The following is a 19,046-nucleotide window of genomic DNA, read 5'->3' as shown; positions in this document are numbered from 1 at the left end:
TATATATATACATACACACATATATATATGTATGCATATATATATATGTGTGTGTGTGTGTGTGTGTGTGTGTGTGTGTGTATATATATATATATGTGTGTGTGTGTGTGTGTGTGTGTGTGTGTATGTATATATATATATATATATATATATATATATATATATATATATATATATATATATATATATATATATATATATATATATATATATATATATATATAGGCACAACTGCAATCCAAATATACTTGAACATTATATATATCTCGAATAAAAGTTCAAGTATTCTTTTTCTTTTCAAGTATACTTTTCAGTATAAGCCAAGTATACTTATGTATAAGTATATCTCTGATAAGTACATCAAAACTAAACTGAGAGCATACTCTTATTTTTTGTTTAAAAGAAGTATGCTAATAGTATACTTAAGTAAACTTCTTTTTTGTAAGGGAATGGATAATGTCTCTAACATCTGAAAGATTGCACAGCATGTGTAATAGTGTAAGTTGAAATTTTTGACAGAAGACATTTTGACGACAAAAGTAGTAAAAGCACGAGTGTAAATAATGAAAAATGGCTGAATTCCATTTAAGTGCTTGGGTTTGAGGGTCCTGGTATTCTGATAGAAAGGCTATCAAATTGAATGAGAAAGAATACCATCCTGTAAAAAACAGTGTTTATATAAAACTCCTTTTCCTTGCTTGCTTTCAGGTGACAGTCAAGGTTAAGTTCTCTAGCATGAACAGAGTGTCCGCTGAAAACAGGCCGCAGTAAACGCAGCACGGCGGCGGAATTAGGAAGTAATCTTTGCTCAGAACGCTTGGCTTGGCCTGACGGGGGCTGGGTGGGGTCCCAGCTCGGCGGTGGGCTCTTACCTGCTGCTGCCTTCTCGGGACAGCTGTGGAGGCTGCCGGTGACACGTGGGGCTCCACCTCCTCCTCCTCCCGCCGAGCTGAGCCCTGTGCTGTCCCGCTGCCGAGCGGAGCGCCGCTCAGTCAGGTGGTGCTGCCGCTGCGGGACGGTGTGTGTACGAGAGAGAGAGAGAGAGAGAGAGAGAGAGAGAGAGAGAGAGAGAGAGAGAGAGAGATTGTCTGTGTGTGTGTGTGTGTGTGCGTGTGTGTGTGTGTGTGTGTGTGTGAGAGAGAGAGGTGTGTGTGAGAGAGAGAGAGAGAGGGGTGTAGAGGGGGACGTGGAGAACAGCACTGAGCAGGTGAGCTCTCCATCTTCTCCTTCCGTCTTCGCTAACCTGTCTCCCTCAACCCAGCCGCTAACGCAGAATCACCGCTGTGTCGTTACAGTATATTCACATGATGTCCAGCAGAGACACTGAAGTGTCTCTGTGTCTCCTGCTGTCTTGTGAAGTCTCTCTGTGTCTCCTGCTGTCTTGTGAAGCGGGTTGATATGAGCCATGTCACCGTATCCTTCTCCTCACGGTGCGACCTTAGCATAGTTTCTGTGGCGTAGAGAGGTGAGTTTGAGGCACTTTGGCGCACTTCTTGTTTTTATACTCGGTGAATTTCTCTTTTGGGCTCTTTGCTTGCTGTCATGTTTATCTAGCGGACCACTTATTAGCCAGTCAAAGAAAGCGTTGGTGACCAACTCCTCGGTTTTGACCCTCTGAGAGACTTGTCGAACTTCAGAGAAGTCATGAGATGGTCAGACTGTCATGGCTGGACAGTAGCGGGCGGATGTGAATACAGCTGCTGTTAATTGTTCTGCAGATAGCATGAGATGGACTGTAGCCCGCTGCAGTCCTGAACCTCTGGTCCAGCTGTGTATTCTGTCTGTGGGCATTGAACTTCACTGGGTGCCTCTGGGTGAGTCACGGGCTTATTTGTGTGTTTATTCATCAGCCTGAAGCAGCAAAGGCAGCATGTGAGGTGCACCTTAAAGTCCCCCCTCCACTCAGACATGTCTTATTCTTACTGTTGGCTCACTTTGCAGAGAGATGGATGTGCAAACACTAGAAGGCTGTTCAGCATGCATCTGCTCAAGGCTTCTTCCAGCAGTGAAATAGACATCCTAAAGTAAATCATGACATTTTAGGGTTAAGGTTAGGGTGAGACAAGTAGTGCTTATGATAAGTCTCCAGGAAATGAATGCAAGTCTATGTAAAGTCCCCAAAAGTGTAACGTGTGTGTGTGTGTGTGTGTGTGTGTGTGTGTGTGTGTGTGTGTGTGTGTACCTGCTCTCTCACTGACACCAGTGGCTCGCTCATGGCTGGAAGGCAGATTTCTGACACTGTTGCACACATTCCTACCAGATTAACCAGCACAGATTAATGGGGTGCACAGCTCAGATTCACCGTCTGAAATGGTCGGAGTGATACTGCATTTTTCTGCTGCGGGTGAAGAACAGCTAGGATCAGTGACACAGTGGTGTGTTGTTTCTTCAACACTTGTTCCCCTGAGCTCTCACAAGGGACAGGTGTAACCTTGAAAAGCATGTTTTCCCTCATTTGGTGCGGTACGTTCCAAGAAAGCGATCAGCTTTATTTTTTTTTACGCTGAAGTTTGAATTGCATTGAAGAATGTCATATTGCCATTTGTTTCTTTTCACCTTGTCAAGTTATTTGGACGTGTGTGTTTGGAGGTATGTGTTCCCATGGCCCTTGTAGGCTTAGTCTAGCTTTAATCAGCTCAAGGACCTGGCCCCTCGCCCTACTGCTGAGATCAACTCTAACCTGAAAGGTTAAGAGGATCCAACTGGGAGGACTGGCCACGAGGGAGAGCGGGACAGGGGTTGGTGGATGCTATTCCTCTCTATCAGTTGACTACAGAGTGACCAATGCATTGGTTTTGATAATAATGTCTATTGTAATGACATATGCTGTAAATATGTTTTCTTAAAGGACCACACCGGTGGATTTGCATGTTATAAATATAGCTGCTTACACCCATCTGTTAGTGCTAGTCATTTCCTAAAGCGCACACATGTCATGTTTTAGCTTACATAATATTTTGCTGAATTGTTCACATCCTCAAAATAAAATCTTCATTATTATGGTGGTTATGTTTTGCTTGTAACACAGTCTTTTATTGTTGAGTAATTTCCATGTATACATTCATAGTTCAGGGTTGGATCGGCTAGCAGGACAGACGTCCTGTCTACAAGTAGCTCTGAGTGGACACAACATGGACACGTCATTCATTATGATGCCGTGTTCAGCCAGGTTCAGCCCTGTGAGGTGATTTTGATAGTGTACTGAAATTAACTGAAACCAGTGGACCGGTGCAAGGTGATGCTTGTCAGTAATGTAAGGTGTAAGCATGTAGTTGTTACGGAGCAAAACCACCGGTGTGGTCCTTTAAATATGAGGTGTGAGTGGTATGGTAGAGGGCGTCGTGCTTTTGTGGCAGATCTCAGGTGCTCCAGTTTTGTTTTAGAAGAAGAATTAATTGAAGTGTAATCTCACTGCTGGTTTGGACTGAATAGGTGAGCAAACGCAGAGGTGTGCTTCAGTGCAGCATGTGTGCAGCTCTGTGCTTGGATAATCTTCTCGGTGCCATTGGCCGCCTCGCGCTCCATCAGTGTGTCTTTGATATCTGAGCCTCTGTCAGGGCCCCTGCAGGCTGAGACTCATAATCATGTCCCCTGATATAAATCAGCCCCTTGTTTGCAGCATGCTGATAAGAGGCGCTGATTACTGCTATGCCTCTTCTTCCTGTCTGTCTCGTTCTCTCCTCTCTTCATGGCTAAAAGGTATGTCACTGGGGAACCGTCAGGCTAATTTAGCTCAGACTAGCAGAGCTTTTAATTAAAATTTTTTTTTACGAAGGATCCATTTTACAACAGCATCTTAGCTTTTGTGAAACTGCAGCCCTCAGATGTTTGATGTGTTTGTCTGAGCTATTAACTAAAATCAGTCATTATAATAAATTTTTCTGTTGATCGGCCAAACAATAGTTTTAGTAAGTGGCTGTGTCAGAATGATTGATGAAGGTGAAATAAATCTTTTAATGTGTCAAAAAAACAATGGGCAGGTAGTTATTGTTGTTCGGATCAGCTAATGTTGATCATAAATCATTATTATTCATTATTATTATTTATTATTTCATTATTTGATTTATAACAGATCATCAGCGAGTGGGCAGACAACTGCATCTGACACTCGGTTGCAACACCCAACCAAGACCTTTCTGTTTGTGTCAGAAGAAAATATTTGCTTGAAATGCAATACATGACAATTTGAATTAAACTCCACGTTTTATTAGACGATTGGCTGTAAACGTTGGCATTCATTTGACAGCGTGATCTAAACACTTAAGGCCAAGAAAGCATGTGTGACAGAACAAATCATCTGTTCCCTCATACAATCCAATCAGCAGGCCTGATTAGCTGCACTCATTACCAGTTACCTTCTGGATGAAATGCAAATCTCAGACTCTGTAGGTGTCTTTTTCGAGCACACATGCACACACAGGGGGAGTTTACACTGGAAATGGCCGATGGAAGGCAAATCACGTCTCATATTGTCTCATCAATAACAGGAAATGTAATTTCCTTATACTGTACGTGTTAGTGAAAAAGTTGGCCAAATATCCTGCCCAACTTCGATAGAAACAGGAAACTTTGCCAAGCACTGATTGGCCGTCTGATTTTTAGATTACTTAGTGACAAATTATCTTTAGTAGTTTCAACTGAAAATAGTCCACACTACAAAAGTACAATACTCCACCCTCATGTCCTTGTTTGGCATCTTTAACAGGATCCATTTAGCCCATTCATCAAGCAACACAGTTCAGCTCAATTTACTGAATTTGATGAACGGAAGGAAACTGACCCAAACCACGGCTATTTTTAGAAATGTTAGGCAACTCAAATGTTAGAGAGATGAATTCATAATAGTCAGTGTTAGCCAACTGATGGAACAGGCCTGTGGGGTAGATAACGAACCGGCATCACAGATGCTTATTTGGAGATCAACATGAGGAGTTGTCTTTGTACCATAAGCTGGAGGAATTGTGAAGTAATGGGTGGTCCATTTGGTGTTTTCCTGGCTTTGAAATTGGTCTTCGTGGTCGGCCTGTTTGGTGCCAAGCGCACAGCACATGGTGCACAGGTGGGAGGAGAGGCTCAACAGGTGGGGGTTCATTCAAATGCACTGCAAAGCTAGTTGCTTGTGTTTTGGTGGAAACGTGGGCTTAGTCTGGCTATATACTTGATATCCTGATTTCTCTGGTGTGCCCTCTAGTGGTATCATCTAATAACACATATAGAACATAGGCAAGTACGTGAACAGTGGTGTTCCTAATGCAGCTGGTTGCCTACGCAGATGTGTGGTTAAAAAGCAAATTTATCTCAGCCTTAGACATTGTGCTGACGATAGATTATTCAGAAGCCGATCTGTTGCTGGCACAATGTCAATCTGCTGCCAATCTGATGATTTTATCAACAACTGCAAACTCAATAGTTGGAGCAAATGAGCAGCAATGAAACTAATACTTAAAACTGTCCTCTGATGTGAGCAGTGCCACGTCAGAGCACAGTGACATGACACATGCCGTCCTCAGTCCTCACACATGCACTTCAGACAGGTCCATTATGACTCTGGTTTCTGCTATTGATGCAGGAGACATCAGATTACTGGAGTTCATCAATTGAGTTCATCACAGCCTGCTTTCCAACTGTAAAAAACAAAACAAAATGCAACCCAGAAGCATGAGAAATGGAGATTATACATACTAACATTATGAATATCCAGAACGAGGGACTCTGTGCTCTTAACTGCTTCACCAAATCTTTCATATATGCTGACAAAAGTTGAAGGAAATGATAAAATCAGCTGTGTAAAGGGGGCTCCTGTGCTGCCTGTTGATGGTCTGAGACCCACTGAGTTTTGGAAATGCAAGGACGAGTGTCACAAAATACCTCTAAACAATAGTTTTGCTAGCTTCCAACAATTTCTCTCTTTTCTAAATACAGAAAATGCTCACATAAAAGCAGTGTGAAGTACCACTGCTCCGCTTTCATCAGGGGGATGATTTGTGAAGCATGGCCTCGACTGAAGCACTGCCTGGAAACTCTGGGCTTTACTGACCTTCCCCACAAGACCTGCTGCTGAGCCAAAAACTCTGAGTTGTGTGGTTCACCTCCACCTCTCACCTGCCCTGCTGATTCTCTGGCTTTCTAGTCCAAACATGAACGTGGTGATTGTGTTGCTTGGTGCGCGTCTGCACTGAAGTGAACCACCTGAAAGGCTGCTCACTGGCTACTGTCTGGTCATGCCCTCAGACGAGCTCCATGGCAGTGTCTCGGGTGTGTCCCTCTGAGTGAAGTTAAAGAACTAAATACTGTAAAATGTCTGTGATAAATCACTGAACACTCTCAGAGTATTGTTTGGTTGAATAGGAGGGCACAACAAAGGCAAAAACACAAACTTGTGTATGAACATACACACTTTCCATGGTGTGTATGAGTCTGTGTGTACATAGGTGGTGTGGAACAAAGGCTCAGTGCGCCCAGCAAGAGATGATATTAGGTGTGTTTTATTTGAGGTCTTAGCCAATAGCAATGGAAATCTGCAGTGCGTCTCACAATGGGAGATTTAACCCTCTCTCTGCAAACCCGAAATGGACAATTATCTTTGATGCTAATCTCTCTTTGACTGTAAGACGACTGACTTTAATGAAGTAAATCCCCAGACAGAATTATGAGATATCTTTTGGCTCCGCAGTATGTAACGGATTAGGAAGTTGTTTCCTTGTTTGACACTATGATGTTGTGTTTGGGTGGTCTGCTTCCATCAAATCAAGCAGATGTTTGAACTGATGACTGGTAGGGAGTTAATTGTTTACTTCAGGCTCTTATTATATTAGTTAATATCTGCTAGTGCTTTCCATGTAGATCACAGTTCACAAGAGTGTCTTCAGGTTTTGTAAATCTCTTAAGTATACCAGGGCTACCTTCTTATCCACAGAGCCTCATTAAGAATAATTAGAACCTTAATGTGTCACTGAAAAGTTTTGGTACAAGTGTTGTTTTCATAGCTCTTTCCATGTAATTGTAAAACAAACAGTGCTATGACTTTTATGCTCGTTTATGTTGAAAAGTAGGCCACTGTTTGTCTAGATGGTGCTTTGATCCATATAATTTCATAAAGCCTGTGCAATTTTCACTCAGGCTAAGTTAGGGAGACACATCCATTGTGCCATCAAGGCGTGTTACAGTAATTTACAGTAACTCAACAATTTGACTCATTTTTCTCTGCAGAAGAACTGAGTCATTCTGATGAACATGAAGATGAAGAAATCCTTCTTACAGTACATTCAGAGGTTTGAAACAGGCAGAGAGAATGAAAGAGAAGAACGTTTGCTACCTACATGAGAAAGCATATTTCCCAAAGAGTCAAACTGTGCCAATGCATTTCTAAACTCATCTAATATAGTCGTGATCACTGCTAATATGAAGTGCTTGGTTTTCTAAAAATGGATGGAGTGCAATTTAGAGTTTTTATGAAAGCACAACATTTAAAGAAAAGCATTTAGCATTGCAGTTCCACTCTGCGTGAAAAGTCAAAACAGGCAAAAGCCACCATAGAAGTATCGCTCTGAAGAGATGTGCATCATGGGGTGAAGACCTAAACCAAGCCTGCAGGCACTGCAGACAAATGTAGGTATGCTGTATTTGTCAAGTGTGTTGCAGTTGCATTTTGTGCGGTAATTATATATAAACCTTTGGTATGATTTTCTCTTTATACCCCACATCTGAGTGCCACAAGTTCTTCTCCAGTCTCCTGAGGCTGCTGAAAGCCATTTCTGACAATTTATGCCACATTTCTACTAGCGCGGCTCGACTCGACTCGACTCTACCCAGTTGTTTTGTGTTTCCATTAGGGATAGTACCTAGTACCCGATACTATTTTTAGTACCTGCTCTGGCGAGGTTCCAAGCGAGTAGAAGTGATACTATATGTGTGACGTCAACAGCCTGTCGGCCACTGATTGGCCGGAGAGTGTCGTCACTGGTCTGCGACATCCAACACCGGAAAAACAATCCCGCCCCCTCCATTGTAACGCCGGACAACAGCAACCGCTGACTTTATTCTTTATTCCCACTTGAGGGAAATGGCTGCTCGTAAAATATCACCGTGGTCCGTTGACGAAGTCCAGACTTTTCTAGACCACAAACTGAGCAGCAAATACAACATCGCCTCAATGTCCTCCATTGTTTGTCGGCTCTGTTTGCGTCGCGTACAAATTGATGTCATGGCAGTTTCGCGCAGCCATGGTATGACGACCCCGCCTACGTTGAGGAGGTACTATGAAGTACTCAATTGCAATGGAAACTCAACCAAACCAAGCAGAGTAGAGTAGAACCGAGTCGAGTAGAGCTGGAACTGTGTAATGGAAATGCGCCATTAGTCAATCACTGACTGAATTTGAGCGAAGGAAGATAAAGTAAATTCACTCCAAGGTGAGTGACTGCCGAAGTGTGAAGGCAATAAAAGTAGAACTGACAGTCATTCAGGAAGCATCATTGATTTATGTCATCCCCTTTGAGCAACGTGGAAATAACATGTTTCTGTGCTGTACATTTTCTTTGCTCAGATTTGTCGAACAGTATTCAAAGGTGCATTTCTTTAGCAGCAGCAGTCAGTCGGAGTTCAGCTGAGCAGATATCCTTCAAGGTCCTGTTGTACTTTCTTTGGCTTATTTGCTCTGCAGTAGATATGACTACAGCATGACTGCACTGGCTCGTTTTGTGTCATAAGATCAAAGGTTAGTCTTTAACCAGGCACTTGCTCTTCTTTGACTCTTGAATGCACCTCACCTGCTGCTTGCTGCACACCACAGGTACATTTGTGGCAGTTGCTATGTTGCTCCTAACTTGAGCGTGTCCTGTAGTCGTGCTGCACAGAACCAGTGAGACTTGTACATTTACGGTATGAAGTTTCCGTACTTGAGACGTACTTGTTTGTTTATTTTGCAGTTCTTCGCCTTCCTTCTTTATTCCCACTTCTTTATGCCTTGTGTCGTCCAGATGAGTGAGTCCTGTGTGTGTCCTGTGAGTGAAAGCTGTTTCCATACTAATCGGAGCTTTCTAATTGAGTGTGTGAGAGCAAAAAGATAAGGGCCTGAGCGAGGAGGATGCACCTGAAGAAACAGGAGGACATCCGACACAGAGCCTCTTCACACTGTACAGTTATTATAGAAAATATTAACAGCAAATATGGGAATAATATAAACAGCAATTTTAGCAGTAAATATGGAATTTCCACCACAGTAGCTTAGCTAATTAAGCTGAACTATCTGAAAAATAGACAGCTTGATTAGAAAATGCTCATATTGAGTCGGCTGAAGCACCTGAACACAACAGGCTGCGACTGAAAGTGTGTGACAACTACAGTGTCTGTCAGTCAGCCAGCTAAAAGTAATGGATAAATGAAATGACAGGCCTGTGGGCATTCATCAGATAAACAACGTAGGGAACCGCTGGTCTAGATGACTCACCGCGGCGCAGGTAGCAGCAGCTCTAAATATAGAGTCACCTGCCTGTATAAGCAAAGCAGACTTCCTCCATGAGCTCACCTGACTGATCTGATCCCATTTCCAGCCCGGCCTTGTTTTACAATACTTTAACAACAGTGTCTCAAGCTGCAGCGTATTGGCAGCGTGTTTGGTAGCTCAGCCTTCATCTGGTGTGTACATAAAGTCAGACACACACAGAGTCAGGCTTATCGTGTTATTGGGTTCAAGGATATGAGAGCCTGGGATTGTTTGGAGTAGTGTCTCCAGATTTCTTGGCTTTGTCTGAGCCCGACACTGAAGTTATAGTGGTGGCACTGAACTTTCTGCAGGTTTCCTCTTATCTTCCTCTTGTGACTGTGTGTGTGTGTGTGTGTGTGTGTGTGTGTGTGTGTGTGTGTGTGTGTGTGTGTGTGTGTGTGTGTGTGTGTGTGTTTGTCAAAGTCTTTGCTCAAGGTCTAGGCTGACCAAGCTCAGTTTGACTTTCTCCTCTGATTATTTTGCAGTAGTTTTTTACTAAAGAGTGGATGTAGAATGGAGGTGCAGGCTGGATTGGCTCAAAGAATATTCCATTTTTAGATATTTGAAATCATTCTTTGTGTAGGTTTTTTTCTTTTTAGGTCTGTGACAGCAGTCATTTCACCATGATGATATCTCAGTTGTCTCAGAAGTCCAAATTTAATTAGTAAGTACAAAAGAGTGAACGAGAGGGCCGTGATTGACATGTCTTACAAATGCTTCCGGCCAATGAGAGTTTGAGAGAGTCTCTATAACTGATTTCTGTAATGTGTGTTGAGCCAGTGAGCCTAGAACTTGCTCCCCTCCGTCTCCCTCTTCAGCACAGGTCAAAGGTCACATCAGCAGAGCGCTGTGAATGTGAAAGCTGCTTTGTTCTCTCATGCAGTTTTTTTATTTGTCTAGTCTGAATCACACACATGCATGCACATGACCCACGCATGCATGTATCGTACATGCACGGGCACAAACTTCCATCTCCTTTCTCTTTCTCTTTTGTAGTCATTGCACCAGTTGCTTCAACCTTTTGAATCTTTGAATAAAGCTGACCTCCATGGCCCCACTGCAGCCACACTGCAACCCAGTTGATTTGTCACATCCCCTGGTTTGTTCATCTGACTGGAGGCGACAAGAATGAAGCAGCAGCAAATTCGCATGCTGAAACAAATATAAAAATTACTTCCTGTCTCTCCTGGTTGCTTGGCAAATGTTCAGGGCTAATAAATTGCTTGGCACATGACACCTAATAAAACTACGAATTCTTTCTTTTGCTCTTTGGTTTGTGTGCGAGTGAAACAAACAACATTTAACATAGTGAACTTTAGACGTGCTGCTTTCGTCTGATGGTCAGCCCCTCGTGCTAAGTGCCATGAAAGTGGTGATGATGGTGCGGTGGAGTGGGTGGTGCTGCTGCTGCACTGAAGCTCTGTGGCCTAGTTTACCCCAGAGAGGGAAAATGCCTCTCTGTCCCTGTCAGTGTCACCTCCTCCTGTCCTCGTTGCTTTTTCCATTAGGTTTTCTGCTTCTTCATCCTCCTCTCTTATCTCTCCTCCTCTTTTAACTATCTCTCTCTCTCTCTCTCTCTCTCTCTCTCTCTCTCCGGCCTCCTCTCTGCCTCTCTCGCCCATCACTCTCCCCCAGTGTCCAGAAGAAAGGGGTGGTGCATTCCAAAGGCCTGGAGACCATTCCCCTCTTTCAGCCAGTGGCCCACAGAGTGACAGAGGAATTAGAATAAGAATAGCTGTCCATTCACCCCAGTGCCCCAGTGACGAGCTGGAGGGAGCGAGGGAGGGCGAAACGGAGGGAGCTGGAGGGAGCAGAGGACTGAAGGGGGTCCCGCACACACTCTGTGTTCCCATTGGTCAGCGGCGTTCCCTCTGTTTTTACATTGCTGCCGTCAGTTGTGCTTCCAAGTTTGTTTTACACATTCTGGCACACATACACACCACACATGTGCATGCACGCGTAAATATACACATTGGGCACCAGGGCCTGCGCACGTGCACACTCGGATACGGGAATTTACACACACACACACACACACACACACACACACACACACACACACTGTCAGACGAAATTGGCCCACAGAGACAGAGTGAGCAATCCTGACCACGCAGAGAGGAGAGTGAGGTTTCCTGTGGCTGTGTGAGTATGAGGCTATCACCAGTTATTGCTAATGCTTGATTAATAATGAATATCACACTCACTGCTTTGTTTTCTTTACTGTTTTATTTATTGGCATTACATCAGCTGAAGCCCTTTCTATTTTATTTCTTTATTCTCTTGTTTTTCTGGAGAATTGGTCTTGTGGTGAAAATTTTAGATTAAAATGTGACCATGGCTGTGAATTTGTGCGTCTGTGCAGCTGTTGAAGTGTAACAATAGCGTAGCAGTGAAGCGGGTGGCTATTCCTCAGCAAATAGCATGTGGGGTAATAAATAGTTAATTTTAAAGGTGAGGTATCATTGCTTTTGATGATCATTTCCATGTCTCTGGGCGTTTTTTAGCATGTTTGTATGAGATCAGAGGGTTAATTATTGTAATGTTCCTGTTTCAAATCAGTGGCAGAGGCTTCACACGTCTCTGCAGATGTCTCTGCTCAGACACACGATGCAGACTGTGCAGTGAGGGCCCACTCTGTCTCAGAGCTGAAAAAGCAAGGGCTTACCACCTTATCCTATCTCAGCTGCTCTGTTCTGCCCATGAGGGCCATGAGAGATGGAAACATGGACCTATCCATAGCAAAACTGAAATGTGCATTAGTGACCATCATGTGTGTTCAATGAAAATCAACATTTTGTGTTTCTCAGCGGATCATAACTAATTCTTACAAATGTAACTGCTGTATTTGAAGAACTACAGACATTAGTATAATCAGATACAGTTGCTGGGTAGTGTTAGTTCTATGGATGAGGAATCTTCCTTAAAACATGTCAAACTTTAACCCTCTTATAACCTGCCTCTCTATCACCTGACTCGAAGCTGTTGAAGCTTTCTCCTCTTTCTTTACATCTTCCATCAGTTGAACCTTTTCTCTCTCCATGTTTCTCTTTTTCCACTTTACTTCCTGCGTTTTGTCCTTGCTTTTATCTCCACCCGTCTTCCCTCTCTACAAATATACAAAGAGTCTGTTTTAATAATCTGCAGCACTTTAACATCATTTACAGCAGCTGCAGACAAACAACTTACTATAAAGAGTCGGTAATAAGCATGCAACCGAGTTTTACGTTTAAGCTAACTTGAACCATTGAGCTACATTCAGCCAGCAACAAGCAACTGACGTGAAAAAGCTCCGTATATTTTCATATCCTGCTCATGCACTGTGTGAATTTAGGAAGAACTACAAGTTTGAATCATGATGAAGTGATATGTTGTCATCCCTCAAGGCTGAAGGTAATATTAGCACACAGCAGCTGCTCTGCACAGGAGGCTGGGATATAAGTTTATTCCAGTTGTTCTGTGGTGTCTGAATATAAGCAACAAGAAAACAAATACCTGATTGTTATGGACGCAGTCAAGGACCTAATACACGTGTAAATCCATTGAAGTGAGCGTGGAGATGTTGTGGGGTCCCTCCTCAGTGGGAGCGCGGGGCCACGTGGACCTCTTATTGCTAAGCTGAGTGTGAAAAATGCTTTCCAACAGAGACCTGCTTCAGATCACAAACCTGGATTAGTGTGCAAGGCCGAGCTATCTGAGAAATTCTTGAAAACTGAGGACGTTTGATTTGTCGTTTGGCAGACAACAAAGCCTTCTCTCTCTGACTCAGATGGCTTATTCAGGCTGGTGGAAGCAGTCCTGGCTAAGAAGTCGGCCTTTTCATTTTATCTGTCCTCTCGCCTTCCTGTAACCACTTCTGTTTGTCTCAGAGGTCAGATTGGTTCAGTGTGTGACATGAACAATGTGTGTTCTTGCCTGTCAGTGTGTGTGTGTGCCTACACTCACGCAAACACGCACAGTGGTCTGTCCCATTCAGTGAGCAGATCTCTGTTTGTTGAGCCTGAGTATACAAGAGGCCTTTTTTCTCCTCGGTGTCACAACACCTCTGAGAAAACCCTTGAACTACTGCACTGCAGCAGCGTTTTTGGAGTTTTTATCATGTAAAGCTGCTGTGTGCGGTGCTCCAACACCAGCCATTACCACAGCACTTTGAGGGTAGTGTGAATAATGTTTACTGTAAACAAACAGTGCCATTGTTAAGGCCTGTGCAGGCTTTTACCATCTCTTTGACTGTGTGACTGTGGTTCATAGTGCAAAGCGCTTAAAGGTGATGGAGAGAATCACTTCCAGTTTCTGGGATTTTTGCTGGCAATTTAGAGAAAGGAACAAATGGTTTGGTGTGAAATAGAGACTGTGATAACCCCGGATGAATCAAGATGTTGCACTAAACGAGACCTCTTCCGATGTTTTATGGATTTCTCTGACTCACTCTTGAATTATTTCTGTGTTTGTCACAGCCAGAGAGACATCCTGGTGTCCGTGCATCCAGGCATCCAGACGCCCACCATGGCCGTGTATATGAGCGTCCTCGTGCTGGGTAAGTAGAGGTCCACTGAAGTGCATCAGTTTTGTCTTTTTCTGTTCGGGCTGCTTTCGCATCTCATTTCGGGGAGGTCACGTGGAAAGGAGGCTTTGGTTCATTTCCAGCTCAAATGATTTTAGCATGGATTCAAAGGCTGAGCCACCTGTTCGAGTGATCTGTATAATAAAGCCAGGTCATTTGGTGACCCTGGTAACATTTGAGCATCAGAATGTGACCTTCCTTAGTTAAAGCTGCAGTGTGCTGTGCTTTTGTCTGACTCCATATGAAGTGTAGAACAGTTATTACAGTTTTTATTTTGAAAAAGAAAGACCCAGCAGACATGTTTGTTGTTTTGCTTCTCTGCTGCTGCCTTGTCTTGCGATGTGATGATAATGTTAAATACTAAATGTCTCCGCAGTGGTGCCGCAGCCGTAACACTGCAGCATGTAAAATGCGTTAATTATTACTCATAAATCATAAACTATGCCCTCTGCTTCCGAGCCCTCAGCCCTGTCATATGTGTTGTTGTTGTTGTTTTGGCTCGAGTAGGCTCAGCCAATGTGAATGCTCCCAGACTCTTACTCTCCCGTACACTGTCATTAGATCTAATCCATCATTATTTCATGCACACTAATCACAGGACTGAGCTGTGACCACAGATGTTTGTTCTGGTTTATGTTTACTTTAGGGAACAGGGAGTGAAAGGTTTTAAGAATTTAACTCACCTTTGCAGTGAGGATGCTGCCTTTCAGTCCAGCCAAAATGTACAGGGTGACCCCCAAGTGAAAATACTAATAATGCCATGCTTGATTTGCCACCATATAGGCAAGAAGAAGAGTACGTTGCTTGTTCAGAGACATTTGAATGTGAGCTTTTGTATTTGTTCTAAAAAGACAATAACAAACCAAAGGCCTGCAGTGATGTTTTATGGTATTTCTCAATAAAGTGCAATATGAAGTTCAGTATTACTTAGCCCCCAAACTGGATGTGATGGTGCAGAGTGGGAGCAGAGCTGCATGGAGTGCCTTTCTTTTTGAAAGCCTGACCGTCAGTGCTTTCTCTCTCTCTTGAAGATAACAAGCAAGTTGCATTTGGATAGAAAATGAAGTGGATTTTCAGCTGGCTTTGACCACAGCAGTCGTCGTCTCTATCTCTTGGCCACAAACAGCCAACGGATGAGACCCTGACTGAGTCATACAACTCAAGAAAACTCCATATTGATATATATTATATTTCAGTGGACGTGTCTTTGCCTCAGTTTGAAGCACCACAGTGCTTCATGGTGTGACATGTAACTGAACAGCATCATTTAGACTTTGGGGTTTGTGGCCAGCTGTTCTTTGTGGTGTTTGGTCTGGGTCCTTTAGTTGATGGTGCACCGCCTGTTCTATGAACGGTGTGTTGGTTACAGTGTCCTCAGAAAGGTTAAGGAGAGTTTTCTTGAAGTCTTTGTTAATTCTTGTCCCAGGTTGTCGTGTGCAGTTTCAGGAATACTGGAGATGAGATTAGCTGGCATGTTTCAAGTTTGCAGGTACATGTTTTTATTTTCTCTAGTGATGTTTTCAATCTGTCCGGTTAGAGTTTGACTGGATAACTGTAACGATTTCTGTACTTTTCGATGGATGTGATGTGATTGTGGGCAAATTTCAAACTTGACCTTAGCTCTTTTATTTCTTTGTAAAGTGACTCAAGAGGATTGACTGACCGTGCCTGTGTGAGTCTGAACTCTGTCATTCTGTCCATAGGAGAATGACTCTGTCAATGATCGCTATAATATGCTTTCTGACCCGTCCATGGTCCTGACCTTATAGTACTTACAGAGCTTCTTCCACTGTAATAATATGTAATCATTCATATTCCCACAACCAAAAACTTAAGTCACTTAAGGTGCAAAACCCTGTTGGTGCTTGAAAACTTTTGACTATCATCAGTAAAAGTGTTCTTCCTTATTGTCCACAGAAGCATCAGCGTGTATCCACACCTGCTTCCCTGTGTGGACATTTGTTGCACCGTGTATCAGCTTTGTAGCAGCAGAGCAGCTCCATTCAACTCATGATGTTTAAGCTCCTGTGGTCATGCAAACCCAGGTTTATTAGGTCAGCTTGTAGGATGTGAAAACTCTGAGAAGCTGGGGTATTTGTGGAATGTGTAGTAAATGATGGGCTACTGACAGCAGCGCTGCATCTCAGGCAGAACGGGCCCTCGCAGGGTTAATTGGTGACTGAGGGGCATTTTTGAAAAGGGCCACACACACACACACACACACACACACACACACACACACACACACACACACACACACACACACACACACACACACACACACACACACAGCCACTGTTAAATGTGCTGTGTTTAACTGCTCACCTGTGTTTCTTTGTGTGGGTTTTTCAGGAAACTGAGCAGTTACTTTATCAAAGTTTAAAGAGAAATGCTTGTGTATGTAGAATGTAGACTGATTAAGTATATTATACTCGGCTTTCCTAAGTCGCATACACACAGGTGTCTGGGTTAGTCTCTATGTTAATTATTAACTGGAGGAAGATTGTATTCATGTGTTAGGTGCCAGAAACTGCCAACTTAGTAATGGTGAGCTTGAGTTGACTGTAGTCCTGTAATACATATTAATGATTGATTATCTTATTTACTTTATTTTTGCCTCTTTCTACCAAAGATTGACTGCAGGTCCCATCAGGGCTTCACTACTGCCTTTCCTCCCTGAACCATGTAGAGCTACCACGACTGAAACTCAATACTTGTTCCAGAGTTATCACAATAAAAGTCTTCCAGCCTTCTCTTTATATGTAAAATTATGATGTGAAAGAGTGCAGAAGTATGAGTATGGATTATGGAAAGATTTCTGTTAACAAAGAGAAACTGAGAGCAGCGTTGAGGAGTCTAAAATGCGGCTTTTTGAATATGCTTAGGTGGAGCGAATCAGAGCGCTGAAATGTATTCATTAAACTACATTTATAGTTTGCACAGGGAACAGACACCGGCCTGTTTGCTGTGCTGCGCTCACCTTTCAGTATTTCAACATCCAACTTTACAACATAGATAAATAGATAATAATCATCTTTATTTTGAAGATATCCCCAAAATTTGAATGAGGGTTTTACAGGGTTCTAGGTGTTAGTTAAAACCCTGAGACCTACGTTTTTTTGTTCACGGTTTTGTGCAGAATTTGATTCTGTTAAGGTAAAGTAAGCAAGATAAGATAGAACAAGCTTGGACGAGTAGTTTAAAGAATGACACGCGTGATTCAGTGTGTATACAGTTAATAAAAGCTGTAATGTTTTTGATGTTAGACTCATGGGTTAGTTAGAAATAGTGTTGCAATGGTTGCAATCTTGTTCATCACAGTTTGAAATGACATTCCGTGCAGAAACACCATTAATCTCCAAAGATGGAGACAAAACCAAACAAAACCTGGATCTCAGATTATTATTATCAGCAAGTTAGTGGATATGAAAACCCTCCACATGCTTTGTTTACATTCCTGCGTTGCTGTTGCACTTCCAACAGAAATGTTGTATTACCAAATCGACACAGAATTAAGATGGATAAAATATAGCACCATGGGTCCCTTTGAAGCCCTCATGAATGTAGGGGACAGGTCCTGTACCCTCCATTCTCTAGCCTACATACTGTTTGTGTGTATACATGCACAAGTCAAACATGTATTAGCATCATTTGCACCTGGAATGTTTTCTCTAATGCATAACATTTCCTCTCTGTCCATGCATTCCTGCCATAGTGCTGCATACAGGACAGAGACGCCCCAGGGTGTGTTTACCTGTGTCTCTTCCCCTTTGTGTATCTGCTTTGTGTGTGTGTGCGCGCACACTACATTGCCACGTGCTACACTCTAATCACACACTTGTAAACCAGCTGGTGTCAAAAAACATCTGTGCAACTGGCTTTACTTCAAGTCACACGCATGCAGCTTTGTGTTGGTTTCAGCAGTCTTGTGCAAAAGGTTTGCTTCAAAGATTCCCACCATGTTCATCATTTTACAAGACAGAGATTCCCATTATAGAAAAGCTTCTCTGAATTAAGGCTGACTGCCTGTCATGGTTCGTGGCTGCTGTCACAATATGTTCCCACTCTGGCTTTACTGGCGTTACACCAGTGCCTCACCTAGTTGGAACTAGTGTTTCCATTCAAAACATCTTTGCCTGCATTTCACTGCTTGCTTGAAGTGAAAGGTAGTTTTTCCTCTTGCTGGCTTTGGTTATCTTGAGAACTGTCTCAAAAATAACCAACAAGACCGCAAGGATTCAAAGTACTCTTCCTCAAGTAATCCCAGCTTGGAAATGCCTTGCTGAATGGCCCAGTATGACCCAGGATACTGGTCACTTCCCTTGCCTCTATAGTGCATGAAAGGACTCCTTGTAGAAATGCACTAACAAGTCCAAACACAGTCACAAATAAAATCCTGAAAATAATGACGTCAGTGTGTTACTGCATGCAACACATGCACACATGCAAACGCATTCTCATGTTCTCCATGCTAGTTGGGACAGGTGAAAACCAGGTGAGGGATATGTTTCTTCTGGCCCACACAGACAGGGGGATGAGCGCTACCTCAGTGTCTCAGAAGTCAGTAGTGTCTTTGAAAAATGAGGCTCTTTCACATGTGAGTGTGTGCCGAGATGATGGCTTCAGCTTGTAATTATCAACCCAAACACCATTCTTTTCTGTTTCACTACAGTCTGACAGACCGGAGAAAGCCATTAGACAGAGATCTTGTGTGAATGGTATACATTAGAGCAGTGACATTCCATGCATGTGTGGTCTATTTCAAAACACAGCCTCAGTCATTAATTAAAACTGAGGGTAAATTATGACTACTGAGGGTTACGTGCCTAGACAGAGTCAGGAGAGACTGTCTGGATGTTGCTTCTCTCACTCTCTGTGAATAGGTATCTCCAGTGCATACCAGTGTGATAAGCTGTGATGATACGGCAGAAGAGCTGTGCAAAAAATGACAGCTTAAATGAAATGCTGCTTAACATCAAAAGAAGATTGACAGCCACAAAA

General features: G+C 43.0%; 1 protein-coding gene across 1 annotated transcript in view; it reads left to right on the top strand.

The window, feature by feature from the left end:
* The first annotated feature begins 989 nt into the window (after positions 1-989).
* lamb2l (laminin, beta 2-like) overlaps positions 990-19,046 on the top strand; it is a 61,733-nt gene continuing 43,676 nt past the window's right edge. The window contains exons 1-2 of the mRNA XM_070968281.1: positions 990-1,207; positions 13,939-14,018. Of these exons, the coding sequence (XP_070824382.1) occupies positions 13,988-14,018 (31 nt within the window). The 5' untranslated portion in view covers positions 990-1,207; positions 13,939-13,987. The remainder of the gene's footprint in view (positions 1,208-13,938; positions 14,019-19,046) is intronic.

The sequence above is a fragment of the Chaetodon trifascialis genome, chromosome 8 (assembly GCF_039877785.1).
Source record: "Chaetodon trifascialis isolate fChaTrf1 chromosome 8, fChaTrf1.hap1, whole genome shotgun sequence".
In the NCBI taxonomy this organism is placed as follows: Eukaryota; Metazoa; Chordata; class Actinopteri; order Chaetodontiformes; family Chaetodontidae; genus Chaetodon; species Chaetodon trifascialis.
The sequence above is the reverse complement of the archived record's forward strand: the minus strand, read 5'-3'. Positions and strand labels throughout refer to the sequence as shown.